At 39.2% G+C, this 25,024-nt stretch overlaps 1 protein-coding gene across 8 annotated transcripts in view; it reads right to left on the bottom strand.

Moving 5' to 3' along the window:
* LOC136427780 (protein unc-13 homolog B-like) overlaps positions 1–25,024 on the bottom strand; it is a 35,013-nt gene that overhangs the window by 3,518 nt on the left and 6,471 nt on the right. For 2 of the 8 annotated variants that reach the window (XM_066416934.1, XM_066416935.1), the window contains 37 exons: positions 22,263–22,386; positions 21,435–21,505; positions 21,109–21,163; positions 20,321–20,555; positions 19,566–19,796; positions 18,547–18,757; positions 18,317–18,381; positions 17,935–18,019; positions 16,384–16,461; positions 15,686–15,905; positions 15,219–15,342; positions 14,622–14,728; positions 14,114–14,255; positions 13,769–13,810; positions 13,430–13,557; positions 12,958–13,073; positions 12,499–12,561; positions 12,180–12,277; positions 11,587–11,737; positions 11,061–11,129; positions 10,561–10,650; positions 10,078–10,343; positions 9,542–9,627; positions 8,860–8,986; positions 8,545–8,641; positions 7,978–8,121; positions 7,660–7,737; positions 6,544–6,621; positions 6,262–6,350; positions 5,664–5,825; positions 5,248–5,371; positions 4,159–4,191; positions 3,337–3,396; positions 2,008–2,085; positions 1,414–1,561; positions 905–1,000; positions 341–500 (listed from right to left, as the gene is read on the bottom strand). In XM_066416934.1, the coding sequence (XP_066273031.1) occupies positions 341–500; positions 905–1,000; positions 1,414–1,561; positions 2,008–2,085; positions 3,337–3,396; positions 4,159–4,191; positions 5,248–5,371; positions 5,664–5,825; positions 6,262–6,350; positions 6,544–6,621; positions 7,660–7,737; positions 7,978–8,121; positions 8,545–8,641; positions 8,860–8,986; positions 9,542–9,627; positions 10,078–10,343; positions 10,561–10,650; positions 11,061–11,129; positions 11,587–11,737; positions 12,180–12,277; positions 12,499–12,561; positions 12,958–13,073; positions 13,430–13,557; positions 13,769–13,810; positions 14,114–14,255; positions 14,622–14,728; positions 15,219–15,342; positions 15,686–15,905; positions 16,384–16,461; positions 17,935–18,019; positions 18,317–18,381; positions 18,547–18,757; positions 19,566–19,796; positions 20,321–20,555; positions 21,109–21,163; positions 21,435–21,505; positions 22,263–22,386 (4,331 nt within the window). The other 6 variants (XM_066416936.1, XM_066416941.1, XM_066416938.1 and 3 more) reach the window with 5 other exon arrangements.

Genomic DNA, 25,024 nt, shown 5'->3' with positions numbered 1-25,024 from the left:
GACATTTCATCACAATCACAATCACAATACCATACCAATGATCTACAGCATTACATGATGGCACATGTTAGTGAACTTCATTAACAGTTTCAACGTCTTATGAGGAAATGCCTGTGACGATTTAACCTTCAGCACACTGAAGTAGCCATTTGGCTTCCAATTCTCTTGGTTACGGGCTTAGGCTGCAGAGAGGTTAACAATGGTGGTAGAGTAAAAAAAATATTGTTGTAGCTAACTTTTCCTAGAGACATTTCTTTCTTTTATACATCCCTTTAAGCCGAAAAATTGTTCCCCCCCCCCTAAATTCCCCTCAAGAACAAGAAGAGAGTTGACTACTTACAAATGAAAGGTCTCGTTATATTTTGGAGACCAGTTATTGCTCTTTGATTTAGTGGAGTGTTTCCGCCTTTTGTCACTGAGGTGTGGGCCAATCAAGTTCACTTCCACAAAGGGTCTGAACATGCCTGTTGTCTGCCACTTCAGGTCATTGGCCGCAACAACTGGGGAAAAATGTTAACAGACATTAGCTGATCACTGCACTTCAAACTGTAGCATCAGCAACTTAGATGAATAAGAACATAAACATGGGCTTCAAGCTTCTGTCAATCAAAAGCTCTTTGTGGTCTTTAATCTGAAGGTGTTTTCTACAAGTTTTATCAGAGACTGAGTGAACTCATAGACAAGCTTTGTCTAACACTGTTCCAGTCTGTGTTGGTTCTTAAGTTCTCATCTTTCACAGTGTGTTTTACTGACAGTAGTTGTCAAACCAGCACTGTTTCCAGCAACTTCACACATACAGTGTTGACAGTGAGACATGGCATATCATTGCTAAAGCCAAATTTGAGGCGCAACATTATTCACATACAGTAACAGATGGCGTAATGATCTTGGACAGCTCCTATACCTTTGACAGTGACTTTGTGTTCTCCTGTTCCTGGGTGGGTGAACAGGTCCACCTGGATCGACACTTCGCCCTGGGGATCGTCTACACTTGGCTGGTCTGTGGAAATATTGGCAGCATTCTAAGTGACATATTTTGTATGTACTACAATGTAACGTTGCTACTTAGTCTTACTTGACATTTCTAATTGGCTGGTAGCATTCCCCACGATAATTCCTCATACCTCCATGAAATAAATGAAAAACAAGACCATAGCATGTCTAGGACAAAAGATATAAAGATATGGAAGTTCTGCTGCAGTACCAAGGTCACATACCAGGGGCCCAAAATCAACCTTGACCTTTGTCTTTACGAGACCTACTCACGTACCAAATATCATCACAATCAATCCAGAGGTTCTTAAGTTATGCTGACCACAAATGTCCAGAAACGCCTGTGAGACAAACACACAGACATCAAAAACAATACCTCCATTTTTCATGGAGGTAATAAACTGAATGTACCAGCTGTACCTTGCTGAGTCTGTGTCTGCACAAACGTCTTGATGAGAGTGTCCGTGGTCTGGGTGTACAGGGAGAGTGCATATTTCAGAGACTGAAGGTCTGGGGATTTCTCCAGGAAAGTCTTCTTAAGGCCATTCCCTCCGGCATGAAAATATTGCTGGAAAACAAGGCAAGAGATTTTTGGAAATACATTTCAAGGACAGTTAGGTAGACCAAAACAAAGGGACAATATATATATAGCAGCTTGAATAATGCATTTCAAGGATAGCTACATGTACGTACATTTTAGGAAATACATTTCAAGGAGATTTACATAGAGCAGAACAAACAGACAATACAACAGCTTGAAAAATACCATCTCCCATATCTTCTGCACATGTGCTTTCATTGAATTATGATAAGTATGAAAAATATGTCCTTAGACATACATGAAGTAAGAAAGCAAACTGTCCCAAAGCTGGACACCCTTAGACTCTTCTTCTAGAATATTCGCACAATCATGTAGCCTTATATTTTCAAATATTCTGCGGTTAAAAAACTTGAAAAGGCAGACTCCTTTAATCATTACTCAAGACATAAATAAATGAATGGTTTTGCCTTTACCTTAATTGTGTCCAGAGCACTGTCCAGGACAGCACACTGCCTGGGGCTAAGGTTCTTGGCATCTTCCTGGTTCATGTCCTGTTGAAGACACCAGAATGTTATCAACTGCACCAGAAAACTGATACGTAGACATTTTTATTCCATCTGAGAAACCCTTTAACCCTTGAAATGTACTCTTATCAAATTGGCCCACAACCTGGGCTGCCTCCAGTAACTATCCCTCCGTCCCGGGATGAAACTTTGCTTGTTGGGACCAACAAAAATTTCACCCATTCTCTCAAAATCGTCTGAACTTCGCAGCATAAAGCTGATAAAAAATATTTGTCTGAAAGCTTAAAATGACAGATTGAACAACGAAAGTCAACGACATGGGACGTTAAAAAATTCAAAGCTGGAGACAGCCCTGGTTTTCAATATAGGTTTACCAGAAGCCCTCTTCTATGGTTAACACACTGGAGCATGCCAGTGATGATTCATGAAGAGATGTTTTCAGGTTAAATGTTAATGAAAGGCCACAAAACAGATAGACCTATACTAACGTATGGCACTTGCCGTACATTTATTGGTATCACCAATTAGTCCTAAAACATAGAAACCTTAGTTTGACTCTTGTTTGAGAGAATAGTTGCTGTTAGTGCCCATCCAGCGGTGGTAACACCAGCATTGTAATACATGTACTCACTCTCAATATGCAAAACCTGGCAAATTCAAGCTGCTCTGGACTTAAAGTTTTAAGATGAAGCTTTTTTCCTTTCTTCCCAATGATTTTCTGCAGAAAACCACGTAGAATACTAAGATCACATTCACATTACTGTCACTTTACATTGTTTATCAACTTGGCAGTAAAATAATATTTTAAAAAAGTCAGCAATCTTCTAAAAGCTTGAAATTTCTTGTTAAGTTCATTATAACATAACACTATGTTTAAAATAAAAGGATTAACCTGTTTCAAAGCAGAAGCTTCAAGTTTAGCACCTCTCAACACCTTTTGACACATGTTTAATGTGTAATACCTTGCCACCATAATGCATTAAAAAAAGAAACAGTGAGAAATAAATGAGAGGGTTGTTAATGGTTACAGGTACTCCTACAGAGCTTTTTGTGAGGTTTGTTTCATCAATGATGATGAGATGACATGTTGGGAGCATTCATGTATGAAAATGACAAAGGAAATGATGTATTAGACTATCCTATCGTTGAATCTTGGCCTACATTTAGTACATGTATCATGCAGAAGACCTGTACTTTACAACCCACAACACCAAGTTAACACAGCTGAAATGCATGCATGCAGTCAGTGTACATGTCGTGCAGACACCATGTCTCTACCTGCTTGAACTGCGAGAAATGAGCAAGTTCCTTGGCCGCAGACAGAAGTAACTGTGAACCCTGCTCGCAAGCATGGCATAGAGGAGAGAAAGTAATGTTTACATCCTGGATTATCTTCAAAGACACATCTTCATACACCACAAACAAATAAACAAAGATACACTGCCAGGTACAACACAGGCATGCACAAGATACATTAGCTATTCATTACAATGGGTTGATCATACATGTTGCACAACAACACAAACATGTAGCTTCAGGTAGAAAAATAAAGATGTTTCCAACATCCCCAGAGTTTGGTGGCTTTGCTATATTGTTCTGCGTGGAAGCATCATACAGTCTATATATATCGTCATAGGAGGCCTTTTTTAAATTTAAACAGCTCAAATTTTTTTGATAAGCATAATTTTTCCAACAAAACATTCAACTGCAAAAAAATAACATGACACCGGCTGATATCTTGTCTATATAGAGCAGTATGTAGACTGTTTTGTCAACAAAACAAAAAAAATATTAACCACTTCATTGCCAAAGTGGAAAGAATGAACCATTACCACCATCCATATATTTTTGACGTGGTAAAAAAAAACACTTCACTCACAGAACAGTAAGCTACCTTGTTACAGACAGAGGTAAAAATGAACATTTATAGTTCTGAGGATATACAAACTACAGTTTTCTATGCATTGCCAAACTTTTTCCTGTCAGTGTTTTATTTTTCTACTTCACGATTGTTTTTTTATATCACCAGTACCACATCACACTACTGAAATAATGTACACACACAAGACAATACAACAACCATTTTATACAAAACATTACCTCTTCAACCTGGTGTAGGTATTGCCCAATTTTCTACAGAAGCATGTAACAAAGACACACCCATTAGGGATGGCATTGTTGAAAATACAGTTAAACCTGTCTATAGTGACCACTCTAGGAGCTTAAAGAAAATGGTCACAGTAGACAGGTGGTTAGTATAGACAGGATTTGTATCAGGCTTCTAGCTAAGCATGCGTCCATGCATCAATTGGACGCATGATACTAAAAATAACAATGAAATTGGACACCCTCTTTTTCAGCTGGACACACAGAGGACCCCCTGTTTCCATGGTAATTACAGACACATGTTACTGTATACAGTATTACATTGTCACTGATGCTTTTTTAGTCCTACCAGACACTGGGACAGCATGAAAACTGATTGACATGCCAGGAAATTTTTAATCCATAGAGCCCATTGTGAGACAGAGAAGGAACAAGCAGTTTTTAGTGCTTTAAATGGTCTGCTAAGAGTATGATAAGACTAGAACACACCCCCGCATCACAGCACCCCCCCCCCCCCATTTTTGGACCTCTCGTCTATGAATGCTAGCTAAAAGCCTGATTCGTATGCTTGAATGGTCCTTACAGAGAGGTGGTCACTAGGACAGGACTGAGTAGCTCATTATGATTGTGGTAGCATAATCAGGCATATGTAAAAAGCAAATCAGCATACAACAGTTACCCGTACATCCTGGTTGTTGCATAAATGTACCTGCTTTGTTTTTGTTTTAAACAGTACTATGAATTACTAATGCAAGATACAGACTTTCAGCATGCATCAATTCATTTTCAGTACATGGCATTGTCTTGAAAGCCTGGTTACTGCTCCTGAATTATAGCATACATTGCAGATACACCAGTCCTGTAAATTGCAGATTCAATATCCGGCCAGAGAGCAGTATGAAAACATACAAGAAATTTTCTTTCTTGGCTTCTTGGCTTCTCCGTTCTGAGACAAAATACACACATATGACAGTATGAGACTTAGATGGTACAGCAAGGTGCTTTAAGGAATACATGCACTTGTACAATAAGCTTTTGTTCCCGTTAGTGTGTGTCAAAAATGAAGACAACCTGGATACTTACACTAATGTCTGTGAGAGGTGGAAGAACGACAGTCTTCTCCATAGTGTTCATGACGATCCTCCATAGTTCTTTCAGGATTCTCTTCAGAACTGTCTTCTCACAGACCTTGGCAAAGAGTGTCAAACTGTACAGGACACAGAAAACATGACATAAGACTAACACTAGACTTAAGGCCTTTATGTTCTTTATCGTAGGCTACATCAATGTGATAGAATGTTTTACATCACCACAGACATCTACAGTGACTTAAGAAATTGAGAATCTGGAAACAGTATCAAGAATCACTTTTTAAAGATACAGCAAACTTTTTTTCCTAGACGTCTAGAGGTGGACTTCTTTTTACAAAATATAAGTCTACATCAACCATTTTTGAAAGAAAAAGTCAGAGAAAATCAAATTGGTCCCAAACTACTTACTTTTTATCCAACAGGTCCATGAGAGGTTTGATGACGACATCAGCTTCTTGGGCGACGTTGTTTCTGGCGCTTGGTTGGTTGAGAGAAACGTTTCCTGCTCCTTTGATCTTGCTGAGCTGATTACCCATACTCACGACGGCCTCCTTGATCTGGGGCTCAAGACTGGGGGGAAGACACAGAAGACAGGCCATGAAGTCCATGAAGTCTGGCTCTAAATTGTTCATTGTACATTATTAAAAAATTGGATTTTTCCAGTAAACTCAACTACTGTATGTATACACTTTTTCCAAGAAAAAATTGCAAGAGGGGAGCATTGGGAGGAAGTGGAGCGATCAAGCTGGGAATGGTATTGAAGGGGGGTCCCCCCTTGCATGGCGTGGAATTTCAAATTAAAATGTGGCATTCCAAGGCTTCCTGAGTGAGGAAATTACCACCAGGTCAAAGCTGAGGACTCTGGCCACATATTACCTAGTAGCATCCCTGGTCAATCAGACTTTTATGCTTGTCAAAGGATCTGCTTGCATGGGGGTGCAGCGCCTTTGTAAGATTCTTTTGAAAATGCCCTATACAGTACAAGCATCTACAAGAATTGCCTCACCTGTTGGCAAAGACCTGGCTCAGCTCATCCAGTACATTGTTAAGCTTCACCTGGAGTTCCTTCAGAATATCACCTGCCTCTGGGTCCAGCTAGAAATTAAAGACAGCAATGCTTTTTGTACCCAACACATAAAAATCCATCTAGGTTTGCTAAGTACCAGGCAATTGGTAGGGATATGGCAAATATGAATCCAAGAAGACTGAGGTAGTTAATACTTGTGACTATAAGTGTTCTAAAAATCTAAGGCACAAACTTGTCATGTTGTGTTGGTCTGTTCCATACCTTGTCACCTCCCATGGACTCGAAGACTTTCTCCAGCTGTACTCTGAGCTGCTGAATGTTGTTCATCAGGACACAAGCCTGCAGCAACAAGCAGGTATCACGTTAACTTTCTGGGAAAGTCTGATAGCTATTGTGTGTTGTAACAGTTCTGTAACAGTGGTTCAGCACCAGGGACAGGCCCACAACAGTTCTGAACCATTATTTCAGAACCAGGGACAGGCCTACAACAGTAGGCACAGGCCTATAAAAGGTCTGAAACAGTGTTTCAGCACTAGGGACAGGCCTACAACAGTTCTGAAACAGTGTTTCACTACCAGGGACAGGCCTACAAAAGGTCTGAAACAGTGTTTCAGCACTAGGGACAGGCCTACAACAGTACTGAAACAGTGTTTCAGCACCAGGGACAGGCCTACAACAGTTCTGAAACAGTGTTTCACTACCAGGGACAGGCCTACAACAGGTCTGAAACAGTGTTTCACTACCGGGGACAGGCCTACAACAGGTCTGAAACAGTGTTTCAGCACTAGGGACAGGCCTACAACAGGTCTGAAACAGTGTTTCAGCACCAGGGACAGGCCTACAAAAGGTCTGAAACAGTGTTTTAGCACTAGGGACAGGCCTACAACAGGTCTGAAATAGTGTTTCAGCACCAGGGACAGGCCTACAAAAGGTCTGAAACAGTGTTTTAGCACTAGGGACAGGCCTACAACAGGTCTGAAACAGTGTTTGTGTATATAATTATTCAGTTACGTTGTTATTATTGTTTATTTGATACGCTTTACTTCAGTCATATCTTATTTGTTCAGAAACTTGCTTAAGTTTGTTATTGTCTCTGTCTATTCTTATTTAGTTTTTCTGTGGTGCTGTAAAATAAGACTATGTTCTTGAGTGTTTCAACACCAGGGACAGGCCTACAACAGGTCTGAAACAGTGTTTCAGCACCAGGGACAGGCCTACAACAGGTCTGAAACAGTGTTTTAGCACTAGGGACAGGCCAGTTACAGGAACGGTTACAGCACCAAGGAGAGTCACACCACACTTGTTTTCTCTAATCATTTACTTATGGTCTCACCAGTAACTAAACCATTTGTGCTACTTGAATACAATGCTGCTCACCTTTTTCTCTTCTGCACAGTACTGGTCAAACTCCTTCTGCACAATGTTAGCATACTCCAGCAATACAGTGTTGACAGTCTAGAAAGAAAAGACACTTCATTAGTACATGTCCCACACTATTACTGGATGAAGTGATAATGCTGTGTAGGTACAATGACAGATAATGTCATCATATGATATATCTTTTACTTGTGTATATCGAACCACATCAAATGTGGCAATCTAAAGCTCTTATCACTGGTCTTGGCTTTTTACACACTGTCTGTATTAACCACATTGCAAAAATGAAATTCAAAGAAGAAAAAAAGTCATACTCACAGCAGCAAACCTCTTCATGTAATGCTTGGTCACCTCTGGGTCTGGACACTCCAGCTTCTTGATGATGTCAAAACTCTGGTTCAGTTGGGTGAACACATCCACAACAGAGCAAGAGAACAACGCATGCTCCGAACTTTGTTGGAACTGAAAAAAAAAGATAGAGATGGCATATTTAGATTTTTTTCATTACTTTAACAACATTACAACACAAAAATCGTGACCATAGCTCGTCCATAATACAAGATAACAAAACTGTAAGTTCCATTGCAGTACCATAACAATCTGCTAAGAGGCCAAAAATCTAATCATTTTTAGGTCTCATCAAGACCTACCCACATACCAAGTATCAAGACAATCCATCCAATCATTCTTGAATCATCCTGTCTGACATACACACAAAAACGCTGCCAAAAACATAACCTTCTTGGCGATAAAAAGAACAGTTCAATTTGGCGAAACAAAGGTAACTTCCATTTTCAAACCTATTATCATCCTGACTTTGAACTGTAATTTTGTAGGTAGGTGAACTTTTATGATACAGTGCAAAACATTCTCCCGTGAACTCACCCCATCCTTTCTGTCCCTGTCCAATGCACCATGCAAGAAGTCCAGGGACACCTTGTCATTTTCTGTCAGCCAAAGCAGCACAAATGGTTCAAACCACCTGAAACAACAAAAAGAAACATTCAAGCACACTGAAAAAGAAACCATTTGACTGTCTTTACCTTGTGCAACCTCGATCTACAGAAACCGTTCTGTTCTCACTAAAAAATATAAGAGAGATTAAAATTTTGGCAAGTCTGGTTGCCATGTACACGTATCTTACATTTACAGAGTCAAGACAAAGGGAGGAAGAAATTAGGACAAGCATCATTGCTGTACCTGGGATATTCTGGAACTGTTCCCTTGTAAGGAGGCACCTTGGCTACATACTCGTTGTAAAGCCACTTGACTCTGAAGTGTAGGTTCATGTAGTCTGTCACTGGACACAACCTGTGCTGATCATGTTCTGCAAGCAAAAGAACAAGGTTTGCATTCCATCTGTGAACAGTTTCATCAGATTGAGAGGTCCCTGGATAGAGTTCTTTCTACACAACCAAGTGTTTTATTCATGACTGACTTTTCGGTGACCTTCTGTCACCTTACTCGGGGCAATTTTGACGCACACTGCAGAAAGGTGTCACTGCTAACACTAGTAACAGATGCAGTCTGAAATGTAAAGTTTTGCTGCAGTGCGATCACCAAAACGTTGGTCTTGAATAAACTACTTGGTTGCATATAAAGAAATTTGTTATTCAAGCTTTATATCCATATGTGGCATACATATTATTTGTATTTCTTTAGTATGGGATACCTATTACAGAGATAGAACGATCAGTCCCTGATACAGGATTACTGTACAGGTACAGTAGTTTCCTTTTAGCTACTATTCTTGTTTCTTCAAAGGAGTATCATTAATAAAAAAAATAGGACTATATGTGAAATCAAGGCATGTAAGTCATTGAGAACAAACAACTGAATATAAACTGATATTACACAAGAGCTTTCAAATCCAAAATCTTACCTTCCAGAGCAAATTTAATGTCCTGAGAGAACAGCTCCCACATAGTTGCTGCACTCAGCTCACCAACATTCAACTCTGATGGGAATCTGTAAAACAAGCAGTCTTTAGTAGACATCCAACCACTGGTGGTGACACAATCATTATAATATAATGAAAAAATGTGTTTACTCAATTATCAATACAAATTTTTGAAGAAAGTCAAAATCTAGCCTTTTCTATCAACCTCTTGTTAAATATTAGTGATATTAGTCTATAATTATTACAGACTAATATCAATAATATTCCACAATAGGTACATAGAAAAGGCTATATTATTATTTTCTTTTAAAAGTTATATTGTGTAATCACAGTTGCTTTTTTCTTTTCCACTATTCATCAATTCTAATTACACTAAATCATGAGATCTGCTACAATGATTCAAATTATTGGTACAATTTTTGTTACTATAATTCAACACCCAAAACATCATCATAAGTAATATTTATCATTAGTCTTGAATTTCTCTCAAGGAGACAGACTTAACTATAACTACTTACTGATTGAGCACTGGTGTGTAACTGGCCTTGTCTTCGTCTATCACAGACACAACAAGGTTGATGAGTTTTGTCCAGAAGTCCAGACTCTTCAGCGACGGACCTCTCTCTTCTAAAGGAACTTGGTCCTTGTCCTTGTCTGGAGCAAATTCTCTCTCGTGGAGTTCGTAGCAGTTGTCAAAGATGTACTGATATGTTGACTTCAGGCAGGCTTTCACACATTCTTTTACTACTGTTCCTGCCCTTGGTGGGCTTTGCAACTCTTGGACCTGAAAATTAAAGAGGCAGCTTTAGGATTTATCCTACATGATTTGCCAGGAAGCGTGCATCGACTAATCTTGGGCATGATCTGTTTCTAGTCAAAGGGATAAAGTTTTGGATGACTTCGGCCTTGTTGATTCGATTTATATAAGGATGACATCCGGGTGAGCATCAATATTTGTCTGTTTTCAAATCAATATGGCCGGCCTCATGTCAGTCACTTACCTTCATTCTGAAGAATGTAATACTGGTGAGCAGGTCGACTGTTGACTTCAAATCTCCTAACTTTTCTGGGTTTGAGGCTGGGAAATTATTCTGGAAACAAACAAAATATCTGTTAGTTCTCCAAAAAGGCCTTGAATGTTATTGAGAATTGTAATACATTACACTTCTATTGAGACCTCGATATACATTAAAGCAATTACCATTTCAATTCAAACTTCAATATTGCCTAACTCTAGCCATTTAAAGATAAACTCTGAACACATTGCCATCAACATAATATTCAAATGATTTTAAGGATAATACTCAAATGTACCCAAACTATTTTTATAACAAATTATTCATACTGCTAACGAATGAAACAAGACAATACGAATTCCTTATTCTGTCCAAGATTTCCATCATTTTTCTCTATATGCACAGGTATCACATGAAGACTAGTGTGTGCCTTACACTGACCAGCCATTACTGTTACAGCATGTACTGAACAGCCATGTACTTACCCGGTACATGGAAAGGTCTATTCTGAGCGAGTTGTGCAACTGGTCCAAAAGCTTTACAAATCTCTCTTTCTGGAGAGGAAAAATGCAATATTCAGTCAAAACATGCTCATCATCAATAGTAAACAAAATCCAGTGACAACTTATCCATGATACAAACAGAACATCAGGGCGTCGATGAAGGTCAGACATCCAGGTAATAAGATACGCCAAATAGCAGTTACTCAAGCAGCTGGATATGATTTTGAAAATCATATCCTATTGCTTGAGTAACTGCTATTTGTCTGAACATTAGAGCCTTCACTGGATGTAAGGCTATCTGATGATAGATACTTAAAAATCCAATAAAAGTTGCAACATAACATTCTTTCGAGGAGTCAATATGGAAAAGAATCTCCATGCAATTCAATTTTCAATTTTTATTGTAACTATATGTCTAGCACAAGTCCAGTACAATTTCTTGTAGTTTAAGTAGCTGCAGCAGTAAACTCAAGAAACAGCTGACGGTAGCAGAGGAATCGGTACTCACCCCGAAATTGGAGGCAGCAAACCTGTCACTAGCTGACACATTGGTTGAGGCAGATGTGTGTGCATAGAAAGCATTTATGTTGGCAAGTAGCGTGCTCATGAGTGCTGGCACACCGGGGCACATGTACTTGGAGCACAGGCAAGAGAAATGGCTGCAGAGGGAACAGGGCGACAGAATTCCAGTAAGTCATCAACACTAGTCTAATGAGCAAACTGATGAAATTCTCTGCTCCATATATCACAGGTTGTAGACTAACTGAAGTATCTAGTTACAGCAAGTACTTGAGTTTGCCTAAAATCCTGCATGCTATGTGATGTAGCAGATGTTTGTAGGTGAAAGTGCATGAAGTGAATGTGTAACAGTGTACTAAGTGATCCAATGCAGTAGCACTGCCCAGCTTTGAGATGCCATTAATCATACTTATTAGTTTTACATGGGAATCAAACAGAAATCTGATCCATTTTATGTTGTCCTGTCATCTTCAAGGCAAAAAATAAATAAAATACACACTCAGCTCATATGATATATCAATATGCCAACATGGTTATCAGACGGTTTGTATATTTGTATATTATTAACAAGTGATAACGTACGTCATTGCCTGATAAATGGACTCGATGCCGTATCTCATGGCGAACTCGTCCACTATCTCCTGGGCAGGTTCATCAAAGTAAATCTTCCAAGCATCATCCTGTGAGAGAGAGAATCAAATCAAAGTTTTAATCCTTGTCATGAATAAAATACAGCATCTAGGTGTCATATTGGCATAATGGTTAGGGTTTTGACCGAGAACCCAGAGGTGATGGGTTCGAATCCCGACATGTCACGGATGTTGTGCACTCGGGAAAGGCACTTAACACAACTTTCATCATTCCACCAAAGTGTAAAATTGCAAAATAACGTGGTACTTACTCCTTTTGCATCAGGTATCTTGTACATCCCACCATTCTTTTCACAGAGATAGTGGAAGAGGTTCTGTAAGATACAAGCAACAGTGTCTTACTGTATATCCAAATGAAATAGTGATAAGTACACCAATGCACTTTTTAGCTACAGCCCAGACAATCAAACAAACTTTGCAACCACCTGTTAAGTGTCAATCACAATCGTTTGCAAGCATCAGGTTCTGATGCATGGCGGCTACAGACATGCATAGGTCTTGCCAGGTTGATCTACTTGTGTCGAGTATCAAGTCTGTCGTATTTCTTTCTTTAAGAAGAATGAATTGGTCTTCTTAAATACAGCTGGACACAGAAAAAAAGTACAAAAAAGGTGATAAATCATTAAATGTCCCCCTGTACAAAACAATACTAATCAACATCATTGAAAAGTTATAATTATTAATAGTCAGTCTAATATAGACATGCTCACCTCATGTAGGCATGTGTACTGTGCATAGTAAGATGCCACTTTCTCCTCTCCCTTGATTTCCACACTAATACGTAACCTGATTGCTCCTGATACTGAAGATCGATCTGTTCTCTTGTCTAGAAAGGAAAAAAATCATAAATGTTTCAGTATGAGCATGAATATTGGCATTGTATAAAATTAGAACAGAATGGCATGTCATTAGACATGCAAAACTTAAGATATTTGTTACAGTACAACTTTCAACAATACAATCGTTAGATCAGTGTTTTGTAAAGCTCATCTGTATTGTTAGAATACAAGGTTGTAAATTTATAGGATGAGTGAACCTGTTATTGTTGGATCTATCAGTAAAAACAAAAGGCAATCCTTGTTTGTAGTGGACAACAAAAACATTTCAGGAATTTATTTTACTGTTTACTTTACTCTTAAAAAAAACATGATTTCGTTTATCATCTTAAGTCTTCCTTCTTACCTAAGTTGTACCAAACGTCCATCTCTCCACTGAGAGTTCGGACTTCTATGATAGTTTGGCCAAGAAAATCATCTGATTCTCTGTTAAACTTATGCTTCACCCTGGACTTGAAGTCATCGTCTTCGTCCCTGTAACATATCATGAACAACCGTTAGAGTGGAATCATAAGGCATAATAGATCAAGTAACTGCTACCTGGAACAAGACATTCTGAATATTTTGCAATCAGAATCTTTCATAGAAAGGCAACAACAAATCATCCATGTTATCAAAAGTAGCCATGCCAAAAAATTGAATAATGCATCTCGGCTAATGGGACTGAGGAAAGACAGACACTTACCATACTCGGACTTTGATTCTATCAGATGAATTATGGCACTCACTGAAATAGATATCGAACATTGGCATCACAATACATGGACTTTTAAAAACCTCACCACATTCTACATTGGCTAGTTCACTAGGTACAAAGGTGAGTACAGTGTATTGTAACACCACAATTTTTCATGACATCATTTAGTTCACTGTTTCAACACCGCTTCTGCCAGGAATGAGAAAGCTCATAATGACTTGTGATAATAAAATAATGCACAGTGCACAACAGATGAATATCTCACATTACAATCTCCTCAGTATACATTGCCTTTCAAATGAGCATGAAAACACGACTCTGCAAAGTACTTACAAGTAAAACTTCTCGTCCCAGACAGGGTTCAGGTCCTGTATTACTGTTCTCGTTCTCTTCTTGACTTTGCCAACTTGAACTGTCACATATGGATCACTGGTCCCGGTCTTGTCTTTTGGACAGAGGCCCTGGGCACTCACCACTGGAAGGAAAAATCAAGATTTCAAAAAATCTTCTCTTTGCCTTCTCTAACAATAAAAAATGCATTAGAACTTGCAAATCAGACATTTTATAGAAATATTTAGGAACAGTTGGGGATGACCATCTCACATCTTGTACGGTATGAAACTTCCCTTTATGCTATATTTTGCACAGCCTATCTTAACCTTCTCCCTGCTACCTAACTCTGTAACCAATAGAGAATGGGGTGTCAAACGGCTACTTAAGTGTGGTCAAAATCTAGTTTAAGACGTGGCCATACAGACATACAACACGCTTGTCTAGTCAAAGTAACCTTTCACGATCACACTCTAGGTTGGAATGCTACGTGGTTTGCCATGATGCCTACCTGATATCGCTAGTTTGGCCGACCACTTGGAGGTCCCATCCAGAACACTCTGCTTCACAGCCTTCATGTGTCCTGCATGGGAGGTCTTGTCTACACTAAAAACTTCCCTGTAAACAAGAAGTAAACTCCATTATCATTCAGTACCCAGAAGTGATAATTGTACAGGTAATTGCATCAAATACGATAAAAATCTATGGACATTAGATTGAATTTGCATGGTCTACTAAATATAAGCAAATATGGTAATCTTTGAAATTCAATATGACTTGTTTCTGATGTTCAATTGATATGAAATACTGGCCAGCTTATGCTTTGGTCTCATTTTCTATCGGGGACCCGGCCGGGTTGATGCGAAAACAAAAAAAATAAAAATGCATACCCGGTATCATGAAAGTACACATCCAATATATGGTTAAGTGTAATTTTAACATTTTGTGCCTGTTGTTGTCTTTTTTTATCATATTTATTGTTCCCACAAGCTGCCCGGCCGGGCCCCGGATTGCAAATGGGACCAAAGCATAAGCTGCTGCCTATAAAAGATAACACTGGCATCAAATAGCAACTATCAGTAGCAGGACTTTAACAAAATTCTCTTACTTGATCAGTTCAAAAATCTCAGGTTTGTTTCTCTCTCTTATTTTCATCCTGTCTCTCATTGCTGAGATGATGTTTTGTGTCTTGTCTTCGGCTCCGTGCTTTGAACTGGCTTTCTCTGCCGCGCCTGGAAAAACAATACACAGACAGTTCACATACTGTGTGAGATGAATGGCAAAGAGAAACTATGTGTATAAGTGTATATGTACAGAACACACCTAGCTTTTACAATATTTGATATACATGTATATAAAAGAAAAAAACTGCTACTTTTAACAAAAGGCACTTCAATTTGCCAGATATCTTGTCAAGGCTCACAAACTATTGCTGCACTAAAAGACCTAACCACATACATTGTACCAAATTCATAACAATCTATCCATAGCTTTTTTAGTTATGCTGTTCAGCTACAAAGACTGTTATGGACGTATATGCAAAGGTAAGAACAAAGTGAATACAGCAGAGCTCACGTTGTAAGCAATCTGCATTCAGAAGGTCTTTGCACTTCTCGTGGCACTTGACCCCACACTCCGTACAGCGGACCCCTTGCCTGGCGATCCCCCACAGGAGACCCTCACACTCGTAACAGTAGGTCGGGGTCGTCGCCGTCCACATCTCAAAGTTGTGAGGAGTGGTGCTAGAGATGGGGTAGATCAGGGCCTGCAACGTCTTCTTGTAGACGTGTTGTTTCTGAGACAAAAGAAAGGAATGAGCTCTGCATATGGAAGAAATAGCATCAATGGCAAGTAATACACACTTAAAGATGATTAATATTTCAGCTCTGTATATAGAAGAAATAGCGTCAATGGCTAGTGGTGCACATAAAGATATTCATATTTTGTGCATGACAACCTTATCTCTGTGTTGTTTTCTTATCTCTGACTGTGTTGTTTTCTTTTTCTATCTCACAGCCCTGAGGAAAGAACATGAACGTCTTAAGAAATACATGACGTACATGTAATTGTTATCCATTTAAGGCCTTCATTTATCATCAACACAATAACTGTGAATTTTGGCATTTTGTTGGTGATAATAAGTCTGCAAAGTATAACACAAAAGTACTGCAAAATCTTGATTTTCACTGCACAGCAAGCTTGATTACACCATCAAAGCCATTCCAATCAACAGTATGAAATATACAATTATTCATAAAGATGACCCAACTCACCAGCTCCTCGTCATTGAGGGATGATCTGGTTGCCATGGCGTTGTGGATACCTTGTTGTCGCTTCATCGCTGCTAAGGACTGGAAACAAAACATTTCTTGAGCACCTTATTACCAGTCACCTTCCTTATAAAAAAAACTCACAAGATACATGCACTAGTAAGTCCACCAACATGCAAGTATTTCACAACAGGCATTTATACCAGAATAGGTATGAACTTCCTCAAAAGCAGTCAAGGAAGTGACATAAACCCAGAACAATCCACTATCTTCATTCTTCCAATACCAAATTTTTCTCATGATGCCTGTGGAAAATCATACTTCACTTTGGAATCACCCTTTGGCAGTTACATGGTAAAGTAACACATGAAGATAATATTTTCTTGGCAACAATTCAACATGCAACATGCGACCACACCAGTACAGGGACAACAATAGAACACAGCCTTGTACGTTAAATTTCACTTCCCAGTTGATATGCACTTACCATTGCCTAGCAAATTCCATGGAAGCAGAGGAGTACGCAGCAAGAGTGGGTACGAAAAGAAAAAAAGTAACATCCAAAAGTTTAGACAAAACACATACAACAAGAGGTACCCTAATCTAATCTGCCTAATGGCCAACTATGAAGACATGATGAAGTTTGTTTCTTCATAATATAATTATGTCATTAATGAATTGTTGAATAGATATACATTATACCATTTAGATATATCTATATCATGTTTCCATGGAGAGGCACCATCTTCTCCAGAGCTGGCATTTCACAAAAACAGACAGACTCAAACATAGTTAGACATACATACAGAATGCAGGAGAGACAAGTTACCATACTGTCCTTCTATAATGATGAAAAGTAGCAATACATATCAGACACTTAAACATTTCACCCTTAGCATGCAACAGTGAGACATTCAATAGCTTAAGGTGTGGAGTCCCATGCTTGCAAAAGGTCTAAAAAATGTATGTTTACTCTAAATTTCACCAGCTGAATACATTACTTACTGCTCTCTAAAACGATGAAAAAGTTTCTTTCTAGAAATCATCAAACATGCTGTTACAACCAAAAACACCAATTATATTTCTGTGAATTTTCACCGCTGAAAAGAAACAACAAAATCTGTTGGCAGGTCACCAAGAAACACTATCATGTTACATGTAGTTAGCAACACCAATCTAACGTTGTGCATCACCCCCAAGAAAGCAACACAAAACGTGTGCCTTCCCCAATAAGCCAAAGGATGTAGGTACCAGCACAAAACACTTCCGCTCACCAGAGGGTTCCTTCAACTGACATTAGACCAGGAAGAGAAAGACTTAAGTTATTATAGAATGATTTGTATTGATACCTTTACTTTATTGATTCCTGCTATCACAGATATCTCTTCTGGTCAAGATAGGAAGTAAGATGTTTTTAGAGCCTCATTTTTTAATCAATGCACCCTTAATTCCTACCCGTTCATTTAACAAAAAAATTCATCCCCATCTTATCTTGAAATCTATGACCTACAACTGTCTAACCTTAGTAAATAAAAAAAATGATGTGGGACTTACCAATTCACTGACTAAAGGAATTGACTTTTTCCTCTTCATTATTTCCGGCATTGCATCTATATTGCTGTAGAAATGCTCTGCATGTCTGTGTTAGGAAATAATAAAAAATTTAGATTATCTAATCTTAATACAGCAATAAAAATCAGATATCATACACATCTGATTTTCATGTGCAATTACAGTATCTCTTGAATGGAATTCCTTCAGAGTACCATAACTGTAACAGCAACTATAGTGTGCGTTATATCATACATATTGGGTCTTCATATTCAAAACTTGTGAACCTTCAACTATAGCTACATGTAGCTGCCAAAACATCAAAATTTTGAAATGTTTTCCATTAACCGCTAAATGTTACTATTAGAACGTAGTGAATACTTACCCCATAGGTAATAGTCCAGACCAGTGGGAGGTCTTCCCTCCTGCCTCACGAATTGCTTCTTCTTTCTGCAAAATAGAAATTATAAGATGTTGGAATTGATACTACTAATGTTATAGTGCTGTAAAAGAAATATGATGAAAACAAGTTACATGAACATGTCCCTGAACAGTCAGTGAAGAAAAAATCATTGATGGTGCTTTTTGTAGAGGCAATGATGATAAGCCACCCACCTCTTGCCTGATCTGCATACGAACTCTTGCGATGGCGTTCTGCCACCGTAGTCTGGCGGGCGTGGGGCTCTCGCTGCTCTCCTCCTCCGTCAGCGCCCCGTCCTTGTCGCTTTCCCGGGGAGAGACGGTACTCGGAGGCTGCTCGCTTTCCGCCGTGCTTTGTCTGCTGACTGTGGCCGAAGAGATGCGACTGCCTGTGCCATTCACTGGGCTGGAAGAGAGGCATGAAGACCTGGATATACTTGTTACAAAACATGGCTCATAAGAGCCACTTAGTAAAAACATATTTTGGGTTACAGTACTGTACTGTGATGACAGATGTGGAAATAGCAAAAGTATAACGCTGGACTTGCTACATTATGCCTTATGGTTACGGTAACCTTAAGTATGTGTCCAAACTGTCCAATACCATCCTGGGAAGGATATCATAACGATACCTTCTGTACTTTCAACAGTTTCCCATCACATTTATTTCCTTTTCGTTGTTTTCATGGATAAGCCAAAATCCTACAAACTTAAAACAGGAAGTACATGGGTGACTTTGCATGTGGCGGGAGGGAAGCAGGCTCATCCAGGTTCAGGGGCACAAGATAAGGGTTTGAACTTGATCGTGTTAAGTACATGCTGAACCAATAAATAAATCAACCTTAAACCTGAATTGTCCACTTCCACCAGAGTATACAAGTTGCTGGGTCAACTCCTGTCCTTATTTGGATGTCTAGGGCATTTGTCCGATTACATGACAGTGCTTTTAGCTTTAGCTTTGTTTATGCTGAATGAACCAATTAGCAGAGTTGTTTTGGTTCAGGTCCAAAATCAGATCACTATAGTTTAGGTTCTTTGTGCGTGTACAGGACTTAAGTGATTTTCTGGTCCAGTCCTAACCACTAGGCTGATTTCAATCGCCCTTCTAGTCGGCAGCCGCCTATAACCGCTAGCCGCGGGGAGGGGACAGAAACCCCCGGACAGCTGGAGTTTGCGTTATACAGACTATACCAGCCACCACCACTAGTACTTACCTATCCAGAAGCAACGATTGCCTGCTCCCCACGAGAGACTGCCTGCTGCTGCCCATGGTCTTGTTGGTCTGGGTTGCACGTGGGGCGTGGCCAGACTCCTGTCCTTCCCGCGGCAAGCGACTGACGGCGGTATGGAAAGAGCTAGCTTCAGATTCTGTGTCTATGTCACTCCTGGGTACTCCAGTACTGACTGAATTGTAGTTATTGGGCTCTCCGTCCAAGGAATTGTAGCTGAAGGAGGGACAGAATAGAGGGAACAAACTCCCAATCATACGTTCGTTTATGTGACCGCTCTCCTCAAACAACAGCTCTATTCTTAACAGCAGTTGATACGTCACACGTTGCCTTTCCTTTGCATAGAGACAAACAGAGAGCAGCCACCGTATTATAGGACGGATATTCACAAAACTTGTCCTGAACCACAACATTGTCATGTAGTCCACCCTTTAATGGCTCAACAATCATTGACAAGCAACTGAATGCAAATAAAAGTGGCACATGCAAATTGAAGTAAAAGTACCTCTGTTTTGGAAAGAAAAGAGAGCTGTGTGGGTTTCTTTGCCTTATACATAAAAACAACTAAGCTGTGCGACACATACATCTACCACGACAGTGTACAAAACCTGGTGTCTCAGTGCAGAGTGCAGAATGCTTGACTAACCTATGCTGCAAGTGCATTGAAGACCATATTTGCCACATTTGTTCACAAACACTTGCCAGGTTTGATCAACAGCATCTTAGACTGAAAAACTCACGCATCATAAGCATCATGGTACAGATCGTCCATGGGCTGGAAGTTTTCCTCTGGAAGCTGCACGTTCTGTCGTCGTTCTTCCTGAAGAAACATCTCTGGACTCTGGTCGGTGAAACCATCTGGACTATGTGCTTGGTACATATTTCTATACTGATGGGCGGAGATGTTGTTCTGTTGGGTGTCGTAGGGGACATTTCCATCCGATGTGTAGTCACTGTCCACATCATCAGACATAGCTGCAACACAAAACAATCAATAAGGTCATGTTGATTTGATTATATGGATGACATCAATTTTTGTCTGTTTCCAAAAAAAAAAAGATACAAATTTTTGACCATACTGCAGATCATGCACAGCAGCTGCAAAATGAGAAAATATATGATGTAAGTTGCAAAAAATAAGATTTCGGAAAACTGATACTAATTTCATTTGCACATTTGCATCAGTTTTGGGGTTCGCAGAGGATGTCATCCATAAAATCATATCAACATGGTCTAACCAATAAAAACAGCATGAAAACAAATGTAAAGTTCAACATTAATGTTAACTGTGCTTGATAAACATGAAATATAATCAAGTGTCAGATATGTTTTATGACAATCCAGAATTTAGAATCTAAGGTGCTCTTCAAAACATCTACCCAGCTACACCGGGCTGTAATATCTGCAAATCAAAATACGTGCAGCTGGTCTTAACTATTCTAAATTTTGATGAGGTTAGTGTGATTCTGCGATAACTAGCTTTTACAAAAGTTTGATGCATATTGTAGGTGAGGTTCACTAAACTCACATTGCTGTCCTGGTGGTCTCCCTCTTTGTCGAAGTTCCTCATCAACATTTGGAACCTGAAAAATTGTTTTGTACAAGATCATTCAGTCTATATCACTAATCAAAGTGAAAACTATCGTACAATGTTGAGGTTTGTGATCTTCAAAACGTTTTCTTTGGTTCATGCTGTTTCATTTGAAATCAAATACAACCTTAGTTAATTTTGATTTGGATGATCAAATTCGTATCTATTGATTTCAGTTTTACATTTAATCTAATCCAATCATGATAGGATTGTTTGATTATATCTAAAGTCAACTGACATCCATGTCTCCATGCTGTTCTTACCTCTTGATCTGTTAGAGTATTGAAAGCCTCAAGCTTCTGTTGCAGGAGAAAGGCCTCCTCATCTGGGATATCTGCAAATATGAGCAGCACTCTGAGAATTTCACAACTATATATAGCGGTCAATTACTATTAATGTTTTGCTATTCTTAATAAATGATGGTACACACATGATATGAGACCTTGGAAACTTTACACACTTTTGCATCAAAAATTTAAATGCACAGCAAACATTTTGGGTGCATAACATGAAAATAAAGTACTGTAAATGTGCAAAGATGTTCGCACTGGTTCTATGTTAAACTCTTTACCGCGAACTTAAAAACTACTGTGAAAAGCCGTTCCATCGTGTAACTGGAGGGCTACTATTGTTTCAAACGCAAACTCTAAACCACCGCAAACACTCCATTTTCTCCTTGCCGCAAAATTAAATCCCTGCAAACATTTCTGCATTTACAGTTATTTACTGTAGCATGTCAGCAAAACCTAATCACAGTCTTGAGCTTTCAAAGGTGAACCAAAAAGCTAATACCGAAATTTTAAACAAGAAATACAACACTTACAGTTTTATAATTTTTTCTGACACTTGAAAAAGGAAATTGTTATACACTTGTGAACATAACCTTTCACAAATATGTACATTTTTGTAGGTGCACCAATCCACCCACAGTCAAAAATTAGGGGGAATTTTGGGAGCACCAAGGTGCATAAACTGGGAAAAACACATTTGTGGGTAATGTGAACTTCAAGGCCTGATGAATTTAATACATTCCTGCAAAAGATGGCACAGCATAGAAACAAGAGGAGAGGAATTCTAGAAGACAGTCTTACTGTATGGTACTTCAAAACGCATATCCAACATGATTTGGTGGTTAGTTGGTGTTTTGGTCCCACTGATGACGTCATTCTTCATCAGAACGTCAGCGTCCAAACTGTACCAATCTCCTGGACCCTCCTGCAATAAAACAAGCAACTTAAATCATCCTGCTTAAATAGCCTCACATCTTTAGGCAAAACTGGAGGCAAAATCATATAGTTTTTACACAATTTGTACACACCCAAGAATTGAAATATTCTGTAGTTGTATTGCGATGTGCAGGATAATGCCTTATCTATATGCTACATGTACGTGTAATGTGCTCATTGTCTAGAATTTACTTATCCAATAGATGGTAACAGAGCCTGAGCAGAATTAGGATGCTGAGTGTGTGATCACATCTGACCAAAGGAGGTAATCGGTATGCTTTACGTGTATGTCCTGCTGAACACGGGTATAAAAGTAGGTGTAACAGAAATTAGATGATAATCGTGTGGGATGAGTATGCAATCGTATCTGTCTAAATGTATCATGTTCATACATGGTGTGAATTTCGAATGGCTACCATATATCATTCTTGATCGTGAGATGTCAAACTTCCTCAAAAATTACAATCTCTCTATCAATAAAGCTGGCTGTACAAATCCTATCATTTTTCTTCAACTTATGTATTGTAGATACATTCACTGACACACAATTTGTGGCTCTTTAGCTATAATACTTTCTGAATCATTATTTATTAACTCAAAAACTACATGAGACGTGTATGACATAACCTTTCCCCTTGCATGAGAGATACATATGAATGTAAGGCCTCTTCCTATACATCAATATGTTAACGAGGTTATTACTTCCCCAATCAATAATGAGAAAGGTGAGTTTCATAATGCATGACCCAGGAATAGATGACCCCTTTTACCAGGGTTTTCCAGTTTCTAGAACCCTGATGATGCCAAGGCCACCAGTAAATGGGTTGGATATCTGAGGGCATTTATTTTCCACGCTGTACAAAAACCCCTGCCAAAAGAGTCAAGCTAGAAATCAGTATGACAGCTCCTACTGCCCAAAATTGACCCCAATCACACCTTTTGTGTTGGAGGCAGCCAGATTCTCCTGACCTCAATTAAAATTTGTGACCTCTCCTGGGCGGCTACAAATTCTATCAGTGTCCACTCATTTACTGTATTTTACTTACTGGTACTGAAACAATAAGGCTATCTTAGAGATTCCCTAAATTGAGCTTCTCATAAGTACAAGTAAAAAAAAGGTATCATATATCTATTTATGTCATGCCTGGGCCTGATACGGGTGTTCCGGACCGTGTGATAACTATCCGGATCACATTATAATAAGGGTTCGGGAGTGTTATCACACAGGCTTCCAAAGAATATTTCGAATGCATTTTGAGCGCGCCGGTTGAGCCGCCTCCGAAAATTCGAATACCGGACTTGGAGGTTAGAATCAATGTTGTTGCAGTTTTGTGTTCGAGGACACAAAACTCCCTCAACTTCTGGCGCATTTCGCATTAAAATATGTATTTTCTCGGGTGGGTGTGACCAAGGTATGACATAAATAAAATACAACACGTTGTATTCCGCATCACCCTCGGTCCCAGCCCTCCCGCGGGTCGGATCGCCCTCCGGCCTACGGCCGTCGGGCGATCCGACCCGCGGTCGGGCTGGTACCTCGGGTGATACGGAATACCCCGTGTTGTATTCTATATATACCATAATGTAAGCTATAATACAGTGGGAAAGTTATATCTGCTGCCATGAATTTCAATTGTCTAAAATAATGCTATCAGTTATTGACTTTCTGGACGCTCAGCTGTCTCTAGTTAATGATATTTGATTACTCTAAGCATGCCCTATAAATTATTTCATTTGGGCCATACAACCTTAAATTTTAGAACGACATCCCTTGAGAATTCCACACCATCCCGTGTAAATTGTTTTAAAAAAAAGACAGTTCTTTTCAAGACAGAAATATTGATTCCAAATTTTTCACAAATTTCGTGTAGACTTCAGCTTAAGGCCTACATGGAGCTGAAACATGCTAATCAATATGACAGTGATGTCTTGATTTATGGGAAATAATTCCTTGGGCGCTGGCATTGCTGCCAATCACAGTCTATCTGTCAAAAGGATAGACATGGGGGGGACATCAAACCAAGACCAATGCACAAACATACAAATGCACGTCATCAATAAAATCAAGTTTGTATTGCATTGGAATATCTTACCTATGGAGGTAAGGTAACAAATTACCATCTCCATTGGTAAAACAAAACAAAATAGACTTCTCTTGTAAGAAATTTGGACCGAACACTTTTCCCTACATTTTTCTGCCTTTACAACATCACGTACAACAGCTTCCTCTCTACCAAAATGTGTCCAAACAAATCCACAAGATTTATATCCCAGAAACCAAACAACGACACAAAACCCCTTAATGGGCCTCCAGCTACAGAATGAGGCCTGGGTCTGGAGTTCCAGTGGAACCATGGCACCTGAGCACACACAGCCTTACAAAGTTCAAACACAAAGGTGTGACACTTGATTATGTAAGACTGTGAAAGACCCTGTCAATAAGTAAAAGGTGTACGCTTCAGGAGAACTCTGGCCATGCAACTCAGTCAAACAAGAGACACTTCAGTATGCCACTGCACTGGCATAATCACATGATTATGAAAACCTATAAATGACATAATATTTAATTTGATGTTTACCAAAAAAGGCCATTGGCAAGAAAACACAACAAGGCTTCACAAAAATAA

This window comes from Branchiostoma lanceolatum, chromosome 2 (genome assembly GCF_035083965.1).
Source record: "Branchiostoma lanceolatum isolate klBraLanc5 chromosome 2, klBraLanc5.hap2, whole genome shotgun sequence".
Classification (NCBI taxonomy): domain Eukaryota; kingdom Metazoa; phylum Chordata; class Leptocardii; order Amphioxiformes; family Branchiostomatidae; genus Branchiostoma; species Branchiostoma lanceolatum.
This window is presented reverse-complemented; position numbering and strand designations above follow the sequence as displayed.